General features: G+C 34.5%; 1 protein-coding gene across 4 annotated transcripts in view; it reads right to left on the reverse strand.

The window, feature by feature from the left end:
- The window catches only part of LOC126893459 (probable elongation factor 1-delta), a 65,471-nt gene extending 52,933 nt beyond the window's left edge, over positions 1-12,538 (reverse strand). For 2 of the 4 annotated variants that reach the window (XM_050663670.1, XM_050663668.1), the window contains exons 1-2: positions 12,251-12,538; positions 12,045-12,134 (exon numbers count right to left, since the gene is read on the reverse strand). In XM_050663670.1, the coding sequence (XP_050519627.1) occupies positions 12,045-12,131 (87 nt within the window). In that variant the 5' untranslated portion in view covers positions 12,132-12,134; positions 12,251-12,538. Of the gene's footprint in view, positions 1-12,044; positions 12,151-12,250 lie in introns of all 4 variants that reach the window. The other 2 variants (XM_050663671.1, XM_050663669.1) reach the window with 1 other exon arrangement.
- Between the last annotated feature and the right edge of the window lie 6,080 nt (positions 12,539-18,618).

Below are 18,618 nucleotides of genomic sequence, written 5' to 3' on the forward strand. Positions count from 1 at the left end.
TCCTAGAGCTAATGGAGGAAAGAAGGAAACATAAAGGCAGGAGTAAGGCAAAATACAAGGAAATCCAGAGATTAATAAGAAAGAAAATAAAAGAGGCCAAATCCACCTGGCTGGCAAATCAATGTAGTGAAATAGAAGAATATTCTAAAAAATATGATAGCTTTAACATGCACAAGAAAATTAAGGAAATCACAAATACACAGCGAAAAAAGAGAGATGGCCTTCTTAAAGATATAAATGGAAAAATTATTATAGAAGTCAAAGAGAAATTAAAAAAGTGGAAGACATACATAACAGATCTGTTTGAGGATAATAGACAAGAACCGGAAGAAATCGACAGCGAAACGGGACCAGAGATTATAATGGAGGAAATCGAACAAGCAATACGAAACGCAAAAAACGGAAAAACTGTAGGTCCAGACGAAATACCTGCGGAATTACTGAAATGTCTAGACGATGAAACTCTACCGGTACTACTGGATCTGTTTAATGAAGTATATAAAACCGGAAAAATCCCTCAGAAATGGTTGGTGTCCACCTTTGTAACAATACCAAAAACAATATACGCCAAAGATTGTTCGGACTACAGGACAATATCACTAATAAGCCATACCCTCAAAATATTTCTAAAGGTGATTCATGGAAGATTATACAGAAAGCTAGAATATGATATGGATGATACCCAATTTGGGTTCCGCAAAGGACTTGGAACAAGAGAGGCATTGTTTGCGTTTAATGTCCTCTCTCAAAGATGCTTAGATATGAACCTGGATATTTACTCCTGTTTCATCGACTTCGAAAAAGCGTTCGACAGGGTCCGACATGAAAAACTAATAGAATTATTGAAAAACAGAGATATAGACAGACGAGATTTACGAATTATCATCAATCTGTATTGGAATCAAAAGGCCAATATAAAGATAGAAGAACAGGAGTCCGAGAATATTGATATAAAGAGAGGAGTAAGACAGGGTTGTGTTCTGTCGCCGCTACTGTTTAACCTGTACAGTGGAGCCATATTTCAGGAAGCGATAGCGGAGCTAAGTGATGGAATCTCTATAAACGGAACAATAGTAAATAACATAAGATTCGCTGATGACACCGTTATAATGGCAGACACCCTGGAATCACTACAAGAATTGCTAAATAGAATTAACGATTATTGCATTCGATACGGACTAAAAATAAACAAGAAAAAAACTAAATTTATGATTGTCTCAAAAGCAGAACATGGAAATGAAAGGTTAATGATACAGCAAACCCAAATAGAAAAAGTTAAGACATACAAATATCTGGGAACCTGGGTTGATGACAAAAATGACCAAAGCAAAGAAATTAAAGTCCGAATTGAAACTGCAAGGCAAGCATTTATAAAAATGAAGACACTGCTTACAAACAAAGACCTTCAGTTGCCTCTCAGATTGAGGGCTCTAAGATGCTACATATTTTCTATATTGCTATACGGAATGGAAGCTTGGACATTGAAGAGACAACACATAAGAAGAATAGAAGCGTTCGAAATGTGGTGTTACAGAAGAATATTGAAAATTCAGTGGGTTCAAAGGATTACCAATGTTGAAGTGCTACGACGTTTAAATAAGGAGTTAGAAATTATGAAAAGTATAAAAACTAGAAAACTGGAATATTTGGGTCACATTACCAGAGGAGAAAAATATGAGTTGCTGAGAATTATTATGCAAGGAAGGATCCAAGGAAGAAGAGGCATAGGAAGAAGACGCATCTCCTGGCTGAGGAACCTTAGAGAATGGTTTAACTGTAGTTCATTACAACTATTCAGAGCAGCAGCCAACAAAGTGACCATAGCCATTATGATATCCAACCTCCGATAGGAGAGGGAACTTTAAGAAGAAGAAGACACCGGTGTCTGTTGTGATGGAGTATTCGTATTCAGCAACCCCAAAAATCTATGAGTAAGCCATTTGCATCAATGTAGTATTAAGACACTCAAAATTCCAGAAGATAACGCCTCTTGTAGTGACCCTTAGTACAGGGTGCACCAGGGGTCGGTTCTGATGGCATATTCGTATTTAGCGACCTCAAAAACCTTCCAGTAATCCATTTGTATTATTTAAATGCCAAATATGTTCGTAACTCCAGAAAAAGACGCCCCTTGCTGTGATCTTAGTCACCAGGTGCTCTGGAGCTCGGTTCTGATTGCGTATTCATGTTTAGCGACTTTAAGCCCTTGAGTAATACATTTGCATCAATTTAATGCCGAAGACACTCAAAACTCCACAAGATAACGTGCCTTAGTAGCGGTCCTGGACACCATGTACTCCGGAATTCAATTCTGATGGCACATTCGTGTTCAGCGACCCCAAAAACCCGTAAGTAATCCGTTTGCATCAATTTAATACCGAATGCCCTCGACACTCCAGACGGTGCCGTCCCTTGCAGACCTTGGGCACCAGGTGATCTCGTGGTCTGTTCTGATGGTTTATTCGTGTTTATCGACCTCAAAGACCCCCCGAGTAATTCATTTTTATCAATTTAGTACCGAAATCCCTCAAAACTCTAGAAGAGGACGTCCATTGCAGTTACCTTGGGCTCCAGGTGCAGAGGGGGTCGTGTCTGATGGCAGATTCGTGTTTAGAGACCTCAAAAACCCTCCAATAATCCATTGGCATCAATTAAATGCCGAAAACCCTCAAAACCCCAAAAGATGACGTGCCCTAATAGTGACCCTGGGCACCAGGTACTCCGGACTTCAATTCTGATGGCATATTCGTCTTTAGAGCCCCCAAAAATCCGTAAGTAATCCGTTTGCATCAATTTAATACCGAAAGCACTCAAAACTCCAGAAGATGACGTCCCTTGCAGTGACCTTGGGCACCAGGTAATCCAGTGGTCTATTCTAATGGCATATTCGTGTTTGGCGACCTCAAAAACCCCCGAGTAATACGTTTGCACCAATTTAATACCGAAAGCACTCGAAACTCCAGAAGATGACGTCCCTTGAAGTGACCTTGGGCACCAGGTAATCCGGTGGTCTATTCTGATGGGATATTCGTGTTTGGCGACCCCAAAATCCCCGAGTAATCCGTTTGCACCAATTTAATACCGAAAGCCCTCGAAAGTCCAGAAGATGACGTCCCTTGCAGTGACCTTGGGAACCAGGTAATCCAGTGGTCTATTCTAATGGCATATTCGTGTTTGGCGACCTCAAAAACCCCCGAGTAATCCGTTTGCACCAATTTCATAACGAAAGCCCTCGAAAGTCCAGAAGATGACGTCCCTTGCAATGACCTTGGGCACCAGGTAATCCAGTGGTCTATTCTAATGGCATATTCGTGTTTGGCGACCTCAAAAACCCCCGAGTAATCCGTTTGCACCAATTTCATAACGAAAGCCCTCGAAAGTCCAGAAGATGACGTCCCTTGCAATGACCTTGGGCACCAGGTAATCCGGTGGTCTGCTCTGATGGCATATTCGAATTCTGCTACCTCAGAAACCTATAAGTAATCGGTTTGCGTCAATATAGTACCGAAAAACCTCGCCCAGAGGATGACGCCCCTTGCAGTGACGTCACTGACACCCTCGCGGGCACCATCTGCTACGATGGTCTGTTTTGATCGCATGTTCTTGTTTAACGACTTTAAAAACGCTGAGTAATCCGTTTCTATCAATTTAATGCCGAAATCCCTCAAAACTTCAGAAGATGACGTCTCTTGCAGTGACCTCGGGCACCAGGTAATCCGGTGGTCTATTCTTATGGCATATTCGTGTTTGGCGACCCCAAAAACCCCCCGAGTAATCCGTTTGCACCAATTTAATACCGAAGGCCGAGAAGATGACGTCCCTTGCAATGACCTTGGGCACCAGGTGATCCAGAGGTCTGTTCTGATGGCATATTCGTGTTTAACTATTAACTATTCGTATTTAGCGACCCCTAAGACCCGTGAATAATCCATTTGCATCGATTTAATGCCGAAAACCATCGAAACTCCAGAAGATGACTTTTCTTGCCGTGATCTTGGGCACCAGGTGATCAGGGGGTCAGTTCTGATGGCGTGATCGTATTCAGTGACCCAAAAACCCACCAAATAATAAATTTGTTCCTTAGTATACTGATTTTGACTTTTATTTTTATATTTATGCAATTTTGGATGCATGTTATGCACATTACAATGCAATTATGGATTTCCACCCATTTTTGAATAGTAGACTTTTTTCCTGACGTCATCCTGAACATAATGCAAAAAACTGCAAGTCTCTAGGTGCTGTATTTAAAAATCTATTTATTTTGTGCTAAATGCCCTCGTCTATAATAAGCCCACATGATTAACTCAATCGATGTTGTAAACAAACAAACAAACAAAAACACACACTGTACCAAGAACGGCGTCCACACTGGAAAACGAATGCGACGCAAATCATTTGATTTCGCTCGAATACTGACAACCGATGGATCGTGTGCGTTGTGTGCGTCGAAAATTCTTGCGTTCGTTTTATGCGTCGAACACGTCCACACTAGCACAATTTACTTCGAGCACGCAAATATTTGCGACGAACAGCTGGTACGCACGAAAAATTTACCAATGCGGACGCGCCATTATACAAATTTTTCATATTTTTAAATAGTATATTCAAAAATGATAACAGAAAATAATTTTAAATTATAGACGTCTTTGATACACATTAGTTTTGTTATAAACATTTTTTTTGTATATCTCATAGTTTAGCCGTAATCAAAGAAAACCAGAGGTTTGGCGCACCCTGTATGTGTCATAAGAAGAGAGATCTTATTACTTTTTACAATATTCTGCATGATAGAGCTGCTGCTTCTTCTTTGCTCAATAAAATTAATATACATGTTCCATCTAGACCTACCATATATATAGCTAGTTTCCATTACCCTATACATCGCACTAACTATGGATTTAACAACTTCATTTCAAGAGCTGTCAGACTAGCCAATCAATATGATAACATAGATTTCTTTGAAACCTTTGGGTCATTCTTGCGTCAGGTTTTGTGTACTCTTGACTTGAGTAATGGATATAGATAACTTTTTGTATTGCATTGTATAATAATACAGATTAACTTTTTGTACAAATAACTTTTTGTATTGCTTTGTATAATAATACAGATTAACGTTTTGTATTGTAACCGTAGATATAGTCAGGGCCGGTTCTAAGGTTTTGAGCGCTCCAGGCAAAATAAAATTTGGCGCCCTTTAATACAAGAATATACCTACAAATTTACGGCAAATATAAAAAAATAGCAGAAAAGGCAAAAAAAATCACTAAAAGAACTATGTAAAAATACATTTATTTAAAAGATAGTAAAATAGTTATTATCTATAACTGATCCAACATATGACATAGCATAAGAAAGTTCAAACGACAAAGGAGCGAGGTAAAAGATAAAGATAAATGCACATTGTCAACAAGCAGAAAAAAATTTGTATAATGTTGTACAATACCAATAAAGATGTTGATTGTGCGCAAGATATAGCTGCATCCCCAATGACTAAATTGAGGGAGTGGCATCCGTATGGCATAAAAAAAAAGCACCATGATATTCTTTGCAAATACGAGCTTGTACCTATGGTATGTTAAACAGTAAATGGTTAAGTTCAATTAGTTACCACTATAAACAGCCCGGATTAACCGATAATAGTATAAAAGGCCCGGTTTCAGGTAAAATTTATTTTCGGCTTTATTATGGGAGTACCGTCTAGTCAGTGTTAATTGCAAAAGACCAACTCTGTCTACCTCGGTGGCTTATCGCTCCGGGTGGGTCTTAACAATGGGCCAGGTCAGATAAATTTAATAATATTTACGACCGCACTAATTGAACTCAAACCAATTACTGTTGAACAAACCATACACCTTTATTTTTTCCATTCATGTTAGAGCCACTGTCATATACTTGGCCTTACAATCATCTAAATTAAATCAAAAATCATTCATTAATTTTTTATTACTTATCTCATATAATAAGTAGGACTATGCTATGATTCGATACTTAGAACAAAACTATGGGAAGCAATGGAAGACATCGAAGTTCCACGAATATTAATAAGAGCAGTAAAAGCAGTCTACAAGAATAACAAACTAGCTATCAAAATGGATACTACAATATGCAGTCCATTTAAGACAATACAGTGAAAACTGCTTAGATCCCTACTAATATGCAGGGTGTTTCTAAATAAGTGCGACAAAGTTTAAGGGCTACATGAAAAAATAATGACAGTTTCTATAAACGTATGTCCCCAAATGCTTCGTTTCCGAGATACAGGCTGTTGAAATTTTTCCTACAAACATTTATTTAGCGCTCTAAAATAGGTTGAGATATGCAAATGAAATTTGATGAGTTTCAACAGGTAATTATTGCGCATTTTTTTGACATAAAATTAAGAATTTTATATCTATCATTGGCGCGAATACGGGTAATGGTCTGCATTTTTTAAAGAAAAAAAAAGTACGCCACTGAGATATTTCAAATAAAAAATCATTTTGGAATTCCACGTTCAATTTGTGATACAAAAATCTATCTTTCTTTTTTATTTTGGATGCAACGCGCCGTTTTTATGCAAAAAATAAAACATCTTATCCCTTACAAAGTATTCGAAATGAGTTTCTATACATATAGGTATTCATATGAAAAAGAACTTGTCATCTCTAATTCATTCATACCTAGTTTATTGGCAGAAAAAATTGTTAAAAGAAGAAATAAATCACTTTTCAATGAAAGAATAGGCAAATTTATTTACTAACACGGATGAGAATAGTAATTTTAAAAAATCATTTCAAATATTCAAAATTTCCGTCGTTTACTTCCTGACAATGTGCAATTTAATATCATCCTACCATAAATTTTATATTTTTTATTACGTGGGTTGCTACTTACCGAAATTTATATAACGTAAAAATAAACAAAATTACCTAATTAATACCACAATAACACAAATTCTCAATATCTAACAAATCTTTCTTTATTTCACTTTAATAATTATTACACAACACACCCACGGACACGCGCCAATCGTGTTAACGAAAAGTGTACAGTGTACAGAACAGAAAGACAAAATTATTTAACCTTAACCATTGAGGCGTATATAACATCCCCCAGAGCCGAATTTAAGGCAGGGGGCCCCTGGGCAGAATTGGTGTGAGGCCCTACCTCCTACCATTAAAAAATTGTTGTTATGACTATGGTATACCGACAAATACAGGGTTTTCCCTTTTGAAAGTATGGAATGTATGAAAATTCCTTGATTATGTCAGACATGCCTAGTTCTAGTTGCTTTAAGACATAGTGTTCAATGATCATTATAAAGAGATGATTCAAACGGTCTTGTCCCCTCATAGACCAAAGTCGATTTTTAATTCACTTAAATTTTGAGAATGATCCCTCTTCACTGCAGTTAGCATCAGAACTAAATATAAACGAAGTGTCATCACAACGTTTGGAAACGGATGATTCTTTTCTTTTAGCAGTCGGTACATTTAAAGTTATTTACTTATATTTGATAAGCCGATTTCCTCTTTAAATGAATTGAAAAATTCTACAAATTGTATCAGTTCTACACATAGGTTTTCATCTAAATCATTGCTATAAATGTCGGTAAGCTTCAGTGAGTGAGCTTCAATTTCATTGGGAGTTAAATTTTCTAAATAATGTAAAAATCCAAAATTGGAATGAATGGAATATGCAGAAAGCTTCTGACTTAAAGAGAAAATGAAGTGATCTATAATAGCGATACAATTTTTTATTTCTAAATTTCTCTGATGTTGTTATTTCAGTCTCTGAAATATTCCTTAAAAGAATAATATAAATTCTTTAAGTGATCTAAGTGCCGCCACTCCTGAATTTAAGTCAATATTTGGATCTTGGAGAATACGACTTGTGCTGTTTGTCCTCTAAGATTTTATTCCAAAATATTGAAATATTCCTGTTTCCAGTAAACACATTCGATTATACAAAACATTTGCATCGCTACCAGTTTTAACTTGTTGCTCATCGTCTTCTGAAATTTTGGATAATGCTCCTTTAATTTGATTATAACCTTTAACTAGTGCTTTTGCGGAGTTACTTCTAGATTACCTTTTACTATTCTAATTGGGAAATAAGCCACAATTCAACTTTGTGGCTTATTTCCCAATTAAAATAGTAAATTACATAAATGCCACAAAGAAATAGCTTCTAAACAATATTCTAGATGACCATCTAGTTGTATTTACTCTTTTAGGAACAATAATATTTCTGCTACGGCCGGGGTTACTCTCGCTTAAAGACGCAGCTTTTAAACATCCGATTAACAAGTTGTATCTATATACAGAGGAAGTGAAAAATACATATAGTTCATATAGTCCTTCCAAGAAATTAAAGAATGCTATGGCAGCAGGACAACACTCAGGTGCAGCTTTTACAACTAAATTTAGAGATTAAGCGGACACGGAATCAACAACGCCAAAATATCATGTTATCTAATTTTAGCCTGAACACCATTGTATTTTCCATTCATAACTGACACGTTGTCCTAAGATTGCCCCTGCAGTTTTTCAAATCAATATCATCTTCTTGCAAGAATGTCATTAGATAATTAAATATATCTTCTGCTTTATGGCCGTGATTTGGCAAAAATATGAGAAACCTTTCAACATGAGTGAAACCTTCCATGTAACGAAATGTCACAGTTAATTGATTGACATAATTATTCTATGTGAATAGTGTGCTGATTTTTTAGGTTTGGGGCTTTGTGGGGGCCCTGGGCAGCTGCCCAGCCTGCCCCCCCTTAAATCCGGCCCTGACATAATATACAAGCGCCAGTATTATGTATAATATCCCTGACTATTCATAAACTTGATCTTTGTCAATTGTTTTAAGTATGTATGTAAATTGTTACCATACTGCAAAAATCTGAAAAAATGAAATTTTTACTTTTTTCTAACCCAAATGTGCATATCTATCTTATTTGCTTACTAAAAATGACTTAAGTTAAGGGAAAACACATTAAACACACTGCGTCTTATGCCGTATCCTGTGTAAATGTATACGACTTCTTAAACTAAAATCGATTTTACTCGAATGTGATGTCTCTGCAGATACTTCGTTTTTGCTAAGCACGGCAGCATAAGTGATAGGTACGTGAAAAAAATGTCCTTTTAAAAACTGAACTAACTTTTTAGATCGTAAAAAACATTTTAGTCTGCATTAATATTGTATGGGTGATAAAAATTCTTAGGTTGCATTACATTGATAAGAGAATTTTTGTTTTTGTCTATCAATCTTTTTTTGAGTTATTGATTTTGATTATAGCTAGCAATAGTTTTCTTATTACAGTAGACTCGCGATTATCCGAGGTAACTGGGACCGTGACTACCTCGGATATGGAAAAACTCGGTTAACACTGAGATTGGTTGTGTTGATAGAAAAACACGTAAATAAATAACCATACCATAACTGTGGATATTTTAGTGGCAAAACTAATACAGTACTGTCTATAAAAGATAAAAACATTTACCTTATCAATATTACTGTTTAAAAAAGTCTTTGATTGATTTTTGCGTAAGCTTCATTCCTCTTTTTGAGGAGGCGATGTTGCGCTAAGGTTGAAAGTTGTAACTCATCAGTTATGACTTTTGCCTCGGTTAACCGAGGGGCTCGGATAACCGAGACTCTGATAATCGCGAGTTTACTGTATTAAAATTATTATTCAATCATGTCTTAGGAATATTGCTCAAAGTTATAAAAAATAATGAATGTAAAAAATATTTTATTTTTATTTCGGCACCCCTCAAAATTCGGCGCCCCGGGCAGTCGCCTGGCTCGCCCGCCCCTTTATCCGGCGCTGGGTATAGTCAGTGTTATGAATTTATAGTTTAACATTATTGTAATTGGGCTTGCCCGTTGCTAAATAAAATAAAATATCTAATTTCACATATGGGTAGGCCAATTACTTTTATGCCTGCTACTTCATCTTCTAATGCGTTTTTGAATATTTCACTCTGAATCTCAATACAGTAGACTCCCGTAAGTTCGGCCACCTCGGGACCGGACCCTAGGCCGAACTAACCGATGCTTATCTAAAATATGCCCATTTATTGTTTGTATGGATCTAGCAAAAACAAAACACTTGTACATTAAGTAGAAGACAACACAGAGGAATACTCTGACATATATTTAACATAATATATGAAAAGATAGACCCTTACAAAAATACTATAAAACAATACTTACAGAACTCTAGGCCTAATAAATTTAAAAATATTATTGCACATTGGTGGTTTGGCTTCTTAAACACTTAAAAAAGTCAGTAATTTTTTTCTGAATTTTCTTTTCTAATGATTTTTGATGTGCAAAGTGTGTGACTAATGCTCAGAGAGCCGGCCGGACTAAGCGGAGACCGAACTAACCGAGGCCGAACTTACGGGAGTCTACTGTATACTTAAATAAGGCATAACTTTAATGCAATAAAAGCTTTTGATAAAATTGTGGATTGTGGCCACTGTTGTAGTGATGTTGAAATAGTAACTATTCGTTACAAAGTACTCGTTACTTACGAATACCGAAAGTAATGATTACTATACAGAGAGGCAAATCGTTACTTTGATTACTCTGATTACTTCGTACCAATCGTATCAGAGCGAGTAACAACTATTGTATCTACTTTGATTATTTCGTTACTTCATACCAATCGTATCAGAGCGAGTAATGACTATTGTATCTACTTTGATTACTTCGTTACTTCAACCGTATCAGAGCAAGTAACGACTACTGTATCTACAACCAGTACACTTGATTACTTTCTATAAAAAAATACCAATCGTATCCCAGCGAGTAATGGACGGGACCGGTATTTTACGAGTGTTATCGAATTTTTATCGCATGCCAAACATGGACCTTGACCAAGGCAAACATGGATAAAATAATAAAGACACAAAGAGCCATGGAGAGAGCAATGTTAGGAGTAAAATTGACAGACAAAAAGCAAAACAACTGGGTCAAAAATAGAACAAAAGTCAAAGACGCAGGCCAACATATAACCAGGCTAAAATGGAGCTTCGCAGGTCATAACGCTAGACAAACGGACAATAGGTGGAATAGCACGATACAACAATGGAGACCATGGACAGGAAAGAGAGCAAGAGGATGACCCCAGATGAGATGGGGAGACGACATTAAAAAGATAGGAGGAACGCGCTGGAAACAGAAAGCACTAAACAGAAGCGAATGGAGGAAACTGGGGGAAGCCTATGTTCAGAATTGGATGAATTAAAGGGCAAAAGAAGAAGAAGAAGATCAAATTTTTTATCCCTTAAACAGATCGGTGAATGTCGTTATATCGGAATACCTATACAAAATATCTACCTACTGAGAAATACGATTCTTGATATGATTACTGGTACTCAAATACAAAAGTAATCATAGTAATCAAATCATTTTGATCCCTTAAACAGATCGGTGAAGGTCGTTGTTATATCAGAATACCTATACAAAATACCTACCTACTGAGAAATACGATTCGCGATATGATTACTGGTACAAAATGATTACCGGCTCAAATACAAAAGTAACAAAGTAACGAATACTGTAAATGATTACTTTATACAAAAGTAACGATTTGTAATGAATACTCGAAAGTAACTATAATCAACATCACTACACTGTTGCTCCGAGCGCCTCGATTATATTCAAGGCTCATACTTTGATTACAATCAGCTGGTGTCATTACATGATCAGTATCATTCAGAATATTATGCAAAAGGATAAACGTAGCAATTTTTAACTTTGTACTTTTCAAAATTATCTATAATAAGTGTTTAATTTATTTGTAGATTAGGTGAAATAGTCTTCAATATGTAGGTACTGCAACTTGAATATTCTACCATCTGTTTATCTTTGTAACTTCTATAGTTCTATAAGAGTATATCTAAAGACATTAGTACAAAATAACTAACCAATTAGTGTATTAAAAGGCATGTTGAACATATTGTTAATTTTTTCAGATTGCACCAACATTTGATGAACAAGAAAATGTCACTATTTGACCAAAAATAGTTTTTACGACTTACTTTTGTTAAGTTTTCATAATGAGCGATTTCGGCATCCTCATAGTATCTCCTGTTTAACCAAACGCTGCTTACTTCTTCTGGATGCATTTTCTGGAAAAAGGGATCACTGTTAAAATCAACCAAACGTGAATATTATTTAAGGTTATGTACAACAGGTGATCAGTTTAAATAGATTTCTGAATGAAGCATTTCAAATTTCGACCTACCTTGCCTCTATATGTTTTCTGGTGGTATATTAATAACAGGAGTAATTAATTATAGAAAGTAATTTGATGTAAAATCGGACACCTCTTTTTGCCAAAAGATGTAAGCATGAAAAGAGGGGGAAAATTCTTCTACTTTTGTTTAAATACGTTTAGATTATTTTGTATAATCTGTGGTCTGTGAGCTTTCTCTGACATTAGTGGCACGTCATATTATTTTGACACATCATATATTATAATTATAATTTGCTTTGGATATATTTCTTGTTGATTTATAAGTAATAACTAACATTGGAGAACATAATATACAAGTAAAAAAATTAACATCTCCCTATTCGGTGAAATGGTTTCATAACACCAGCCAATAACCTAGCAAGGCAACCAATAATACGGGTCTTATCTTAAGGTGGTAAGGCAAAAGCAAAAATAATTATTGGTTTATGCTGTGACCGTGACCCTACTTTTTCCAGTTTATAATTTACAGTAAAATATATATATAATGTTGTTAAAGCTATAAAATATATTTATGTAGTAATAATAAATTAGATGAAGAACTTGAGGAAAATAATTTAAGCGGATTTTTTAAAATTTAGTGCGCGTGTCGTCCGCTAGATGGCGCAAATAAAGGGGACAAAAAATGTAAACAGTTTGAAATTTCAGTTGTTTCCCTTGAATTTTGTGAGTAATTTTTTAATGTTTAAACTAAGCAAGAAATAACAATTTTTACTTATACGAGTGTACTTTTAAATCATAATTAGATAAGACATAGTTTTTGTAATATACTGGGTGTTTGATAAAGAATGGGCCATAGCTTATTAACCTTAGATTCCTGAGGTTAAAATAGGTATTAAAAAATACTATTGACTGTAATACATCCAACCCCCACAGAAATCTAGAAGCACGTTGCCACTAGCGCGCTAGCGCCACAGTCGGCTTGAAGTTGAAAATGTAAAATTTGACATAAACGTTCAAATTTAATTTTATAAATTTTTTAATAACGAGCTAATTTTACTAAATTAAATTAAAATAAAAATAGTTCAAACACTTATACAAAAACAATAATAAAGCAATTTTATAAATGTAAGGTTAGATCGCTCTGGTTATCACCGCACACCACTAGATGGCGCTATATTGTTTGCTTCCTCAAATGTAATGGACAATGTCAAGAGTTGTATGTATTACAGTCAATAGTATTTGCTGTAATACATACAGCTCTTGACATTTCCCATTACATTTGAGGAAGCAAACAATATAGCGCCATCTAGTGTTGTGCGGTGATAACCAGAGCAATCTAACCTTACATTTATAAAATTGCTTTATTATTGTTTTTGTATAAGTGTTTGAACTATTTTTATTTTAATTTAATTTAGCAAAATTAGCTCGTTATTCAAAAATTTATAAAATTAAATTTGAATGTTTACGTCAAATTTTACATTTTCAAAACGTAGTTTCACTTCAAGCCGACAGTGGCGCTAGTGGCAACGTGCTTCCAGATTTCTGTGGGAGTTGGATGTATTACAGTCAATAGTATTTGATTAAAGCAATGATTAAAGCTAACTTACCTTAGTACAAAAGACAAAAGTTGATAATAACCGAAATACACGGTGTCAAAGTTAAACTTTTATCTATTCTTGAATATTTCTCTGACAGGCATGGAATAACAACACGAAATTTGGTAAGCGGGTTTTTTTGGGATGAAAATGAAAAATCTAAATTCGCCACCAAAAATGATGTATTACCCCATAGATAAAGAATATATACTCAATATTACCCAGAGGGCGCCACATATACGTCTTTCAGTGCTCATTTAATACGTTCAGTTTTTTTATCCCCCACTCTATACATACTTTATGAATCAAAATTTTTATTCTCTTTATATTTTTACTTAATAAAAGGTATACTACATTCATCTCGCTAAACTCAACTGTTTTCGAGATAAGCGCATTTTAAATCTGCGATACAACATATTTTTGTGCATAATATCATTGTAGTTAGACCCGAAAAATAAACTGAAAACCATAATAATTGTGCCAGTTCTCATATTTATGTCATTGCATCGCAAATTTCTTGCAAATTCCATTTGAAGAAATTTGCGATACATTTTTGAAAATTTTTATGGTTTTAATTTATTTTTCGGGTGTAACTACAATGATATAATATGCAAAAAATTATGTTGCCCCGCAGATTTAAATTGCGTTTATCTCAAAAACGGTTGAGTTTAAGGGGATGAATGTAGTATATCTTTTTTAAGTAAAAATATTAAGAGAATAAAAGTTTTGATTCAAGATGTGTGTAGAGTGGGTAATAAAAAAATTGAACCTATTTAATGAGCGATGAAAGGCGTATGTGGCGCCCTCTGTACAATACATCATTTTTGGTGGTGAATTTAAATTTCTACTCCCAAAAAACCCCCGATTATCAAATTTCGTGTTATTATCCCATACCTGTTAGGAAATATTCAAGAATAAATAAAATAAAAGTTTAACTTTGACACCCTGTATTTCGGTTATTATCAACTTTTGTACTAAGGTAAGTTAGCTTAAATCGACCAAACACCCTGTACATTGATTAAGCTTTGAGTTTGTGGTTTAGAATAATAATTGTTTAAAATGGTTCGATCATTCAGTGCCTTGGGTTTTACTACAAGAAATTCAAAGAGAGAACATGTATTTCGGTGAGTATCAAAGACTATTAATTTAAACTCTATAAATTTTACCGATTATCTTCAATATGAATTGAAAAAATGACATCCTATCCTCTAAAAGTGGCGGCCGTAGAGCGTAGAGCAATGGCTATGTTACTGGCCAAGCTAGAGGGTGAAGAAGGAAAAGAATATTCTTTGAAGATAATGAAACAGAAACTGACATAGGGATAAGAAATCTAAATTAAATAAAGGATTGTATCTTTTTATATGCGTGGAATTATTATTAAGCAAATTATTCACAAACTGAACTGTTTCGATTGTATTCAGTATTCATTGTGTATTTAAACCACAATTCAATCGTTCTTATGCTTCTGTTGGGGAATTTAGCAGGTTAGTGAATTTAAAAATTAATGGTGGGTGATTAAAAACCGCAAAAGACACTTTTTAGGCTGTGAAAAATACAGAAAAATCCACACATAAAACAATCATTTTGCTTGGTATAGTCCGGGGAAATAAGGATTTTCCCAGAACACTGAAATATCCAGATAGAAGAAAACCTACTAGTTTCCTGCCTAGAGTTCGGAATTTAGTGCAAAAACGCGACTTTTTCGATTTTTTGCACTCCATCAAAAAGCTAAATAGTTGACATAAAATTACAAAATTTTATTTTTTATAACATTGAAAAAACTTCAAAATGCCGATTTTTCAAAGTTAAAAAGTCAATTTGTTGTTTCGCAAATTGCAAATTAAGTGAAAATTGATGTTTGTTTATAACTTTTACTAAAACTAACTTAGAACTTTGGTGTTTCACCCAAAGTTGGGCATTGAAATATTTAACAAACCCTCGAGATTTGAGACTGATCCATTAATTCGTTTAAAATTATAGAATAGAATAGAATAGAAATATGCTTTATTGCCACTGAAAATTTTTACAATTTTATGGACAAAGCTTACATACAGTCAAAAGAAAAACATAATATAAATAACAAATAACAACTACAATTTACTAAAATTAGATAAATCGTCAACAATGTACAGTATAAGATATAAAAGCCAAGACAAAAACAATTTATTGCAAAACATATATAAATTGCAAATTGAACATACAACAAATAAAATAAAATAGGTACAACATAAGGAACTGACAAGTTTATGCTACTGCGCATGGAACCCAATTTTCTTAGTTATTCATTAAGAAATTCTTCTATTGAATAATATGGTCTTTTGGATAGAGAGGCTTTTGTCATTTTTCGGAACTTAGGGAAAGATGTTGCAGATTTAAGTTGTAACGGAAGATGATTGTACAGTTTCTTTGCGGAATATAATATAGATTTCTTTACTAACTCAGTGGATGGAATCGGTAAATAAATATCAAAGATTGAATTTCTGGTGGAATAAAGATGATTGGGCCTTGATGGAAAGACATGAAGGTGTTTACGAATTAAACAAACCGTTTCTAGAATATATAAAGATGGAAGTGTTAAAATTTCGTGATCTCTGAAGTAACTTCTGCAATGTGTAGATCTTCTGAGGCCAAACAAATATCTTATTGCTCTTTTTTGCAATCTCAAAATGACATCAAATTGAGCAGCTGTACTAGAACCCCAAAAAGGAAGACCATATCGAAGATGAGACTCGAACAACGAAAAATATGTTATTTTAGAAGATGCTAAATTGAGTTCCCTTGAGACAGATCGTATTGCATAGCAAGCTGAGGCGAGTTTCTTACTTAACGAATCGATATGAAGGGACCATTTGAGGTTGCTGTCTAAAAAAATACCAAGAAATTTTACAGAATCAACGGTACTGATCTGGCTGTTATGAAGTGGCAAAGGTTGAAGAGCTCCTTTATAGGATAATGCTACTGTTTTATTTACGTTAAAAGAGAGTAAATTAGAGTCAGACCAGGTCTTTATCGTCAGTAGATCCGAAGCTATAGTTTCATGAAGAGATGCAATAGTTGAGTTGCTCCAAGTGATACTGGTATCATCAGCAAAAAGAAAAATTTTCCCATTGATTTTTAAATTAGTAATGTCATTTATAAAGATAAGGAACAGTATAGGACCCAATACTGAACCTTGTGGTACTCCACAGACGATGTTTTTGAGACTAGAGTCAGTATCATTTGCTCTAACTAGTTGTTTCCGATAATTCAAGTAGGATTGGAACCAATTCAAAGAAATACCTCGAATTCCATAGAAATTTAGTTTTGTAATCAAGATGTCGTGATTTACACAATCAAAAGCTTTGGCATAGTCGCAGAAAACAGTGGCAGTATAAAGATTATTGTCTAGTGCTTGGTAAACCTCATGTAGTACAGAAAACATGGCATCAGTGGTACATTTATTTGTTAAAAAGCCGAACTGATTTTGTGATAAAATGTTGTTATCAACGATAAAGGACATAAGTCGAGTTTAAATGAGTCTCTCAATAATTTTGGAGAGTACCGGTAGTAAGGCAATAGGTCTATAGTTGCAGGCATCAGATTTTTCGCCACCCTTATGAAGAGGAATAATAATGGCTGTCTTTAGGCACTCTGGAAATTTACCTTTTTCGAATTATTCAGTTTGTTTGGGCTACTACGAACTCCCCCACGCTACCTAGATTTTAACGGGTTCAGTTTTATAGTAGGATTAAAAGCGACTACGAACTGCCCCACGTACGCTACCTAGGTACTTAGATAATATTTTTGTGAACATATAATATATATATATATATATATATATATATATATATATATATATATATATATATATATATATATATATATATAATGATTTTGGATAATCGAGTACAAATATAAAAATAAATAAGCAAAATCATTGGCTAATACTCGTAAAGTGAATGTGAATTTAGTTAGAAATATATAAAATGATGAAGGGTCATCATTCCATACATTTCTTGTGCAACTATATACACCGGTGTTTCGGCCTATTTGGGCCTCGTAGTTACATAGTTACTTACCCTTACCTCCTTGGCAATGTTAGTTGTAGCCTTGCGACTGCGAGTCTTCTAACAATCTGACCGAAAATGGTAACCTTGCTCCTGTAGTAATCCTTTTACAAGTTAACAAACAACTTTTTTAACTTGCTACACTATACTGACGAGACCCAAATAGGCGTGTATATAGTTGCACAAGAAATGTATGGAATGATGACCCTTCATCATTTTATATATTTCCAACTAAATTCACATTCACTTTACGAGTATTAGCCAATGATTTTGCTTATTTATATATATGTATATACAGGGTGAGTTTTTAGTGCGGGATCGGTCGATAACTCCATTATGGTATAAAATATCGAGAAAAGTTATTTAAAAAAAATGTAGGCAATGATATTCTCCACGCTTGGAAAATATATCCATTTCTACAGGGTGATCAGTAACTGCGTGGTATATCAAAAATATAATTTTTTAAATGGGACACCCTATATATTTTTTCATATTTATATTCCCCTCATAATTCTTGTTCATATAATATATGGTTTTGCATTACTATACAGAGTATTTAATAAGTTATGACCATTTTTATTTCGAAATCACTATGAGATTAATACCCTGTATATAAAGAAGTAATTCGTAGACAATAATTTGTTTTATGTAATAAGATAAACAATAGACTGTAGTTTTTAAATTAAGTCCAATTCACATCATTGACGAATATTTGTATACAGGGTGAACTACAAAACCAAATTACGATTTTCTCTATTTTTTTAAATGGATCACC

Source organism: Diabrotica virgifera, chromosome 10, assembly GCF_917563875.1.
Source record: "Diabrotica virgifera virgifera chromosome 10, PGI_DIABVI_V3a".
Classification (NCBI taxonomy): Eukaryota; Metazoa; Arthropoda; class Insecta; order Coleoptera; family Chrysomelidae; genus Diabrotica; species Diabrotica virgifera.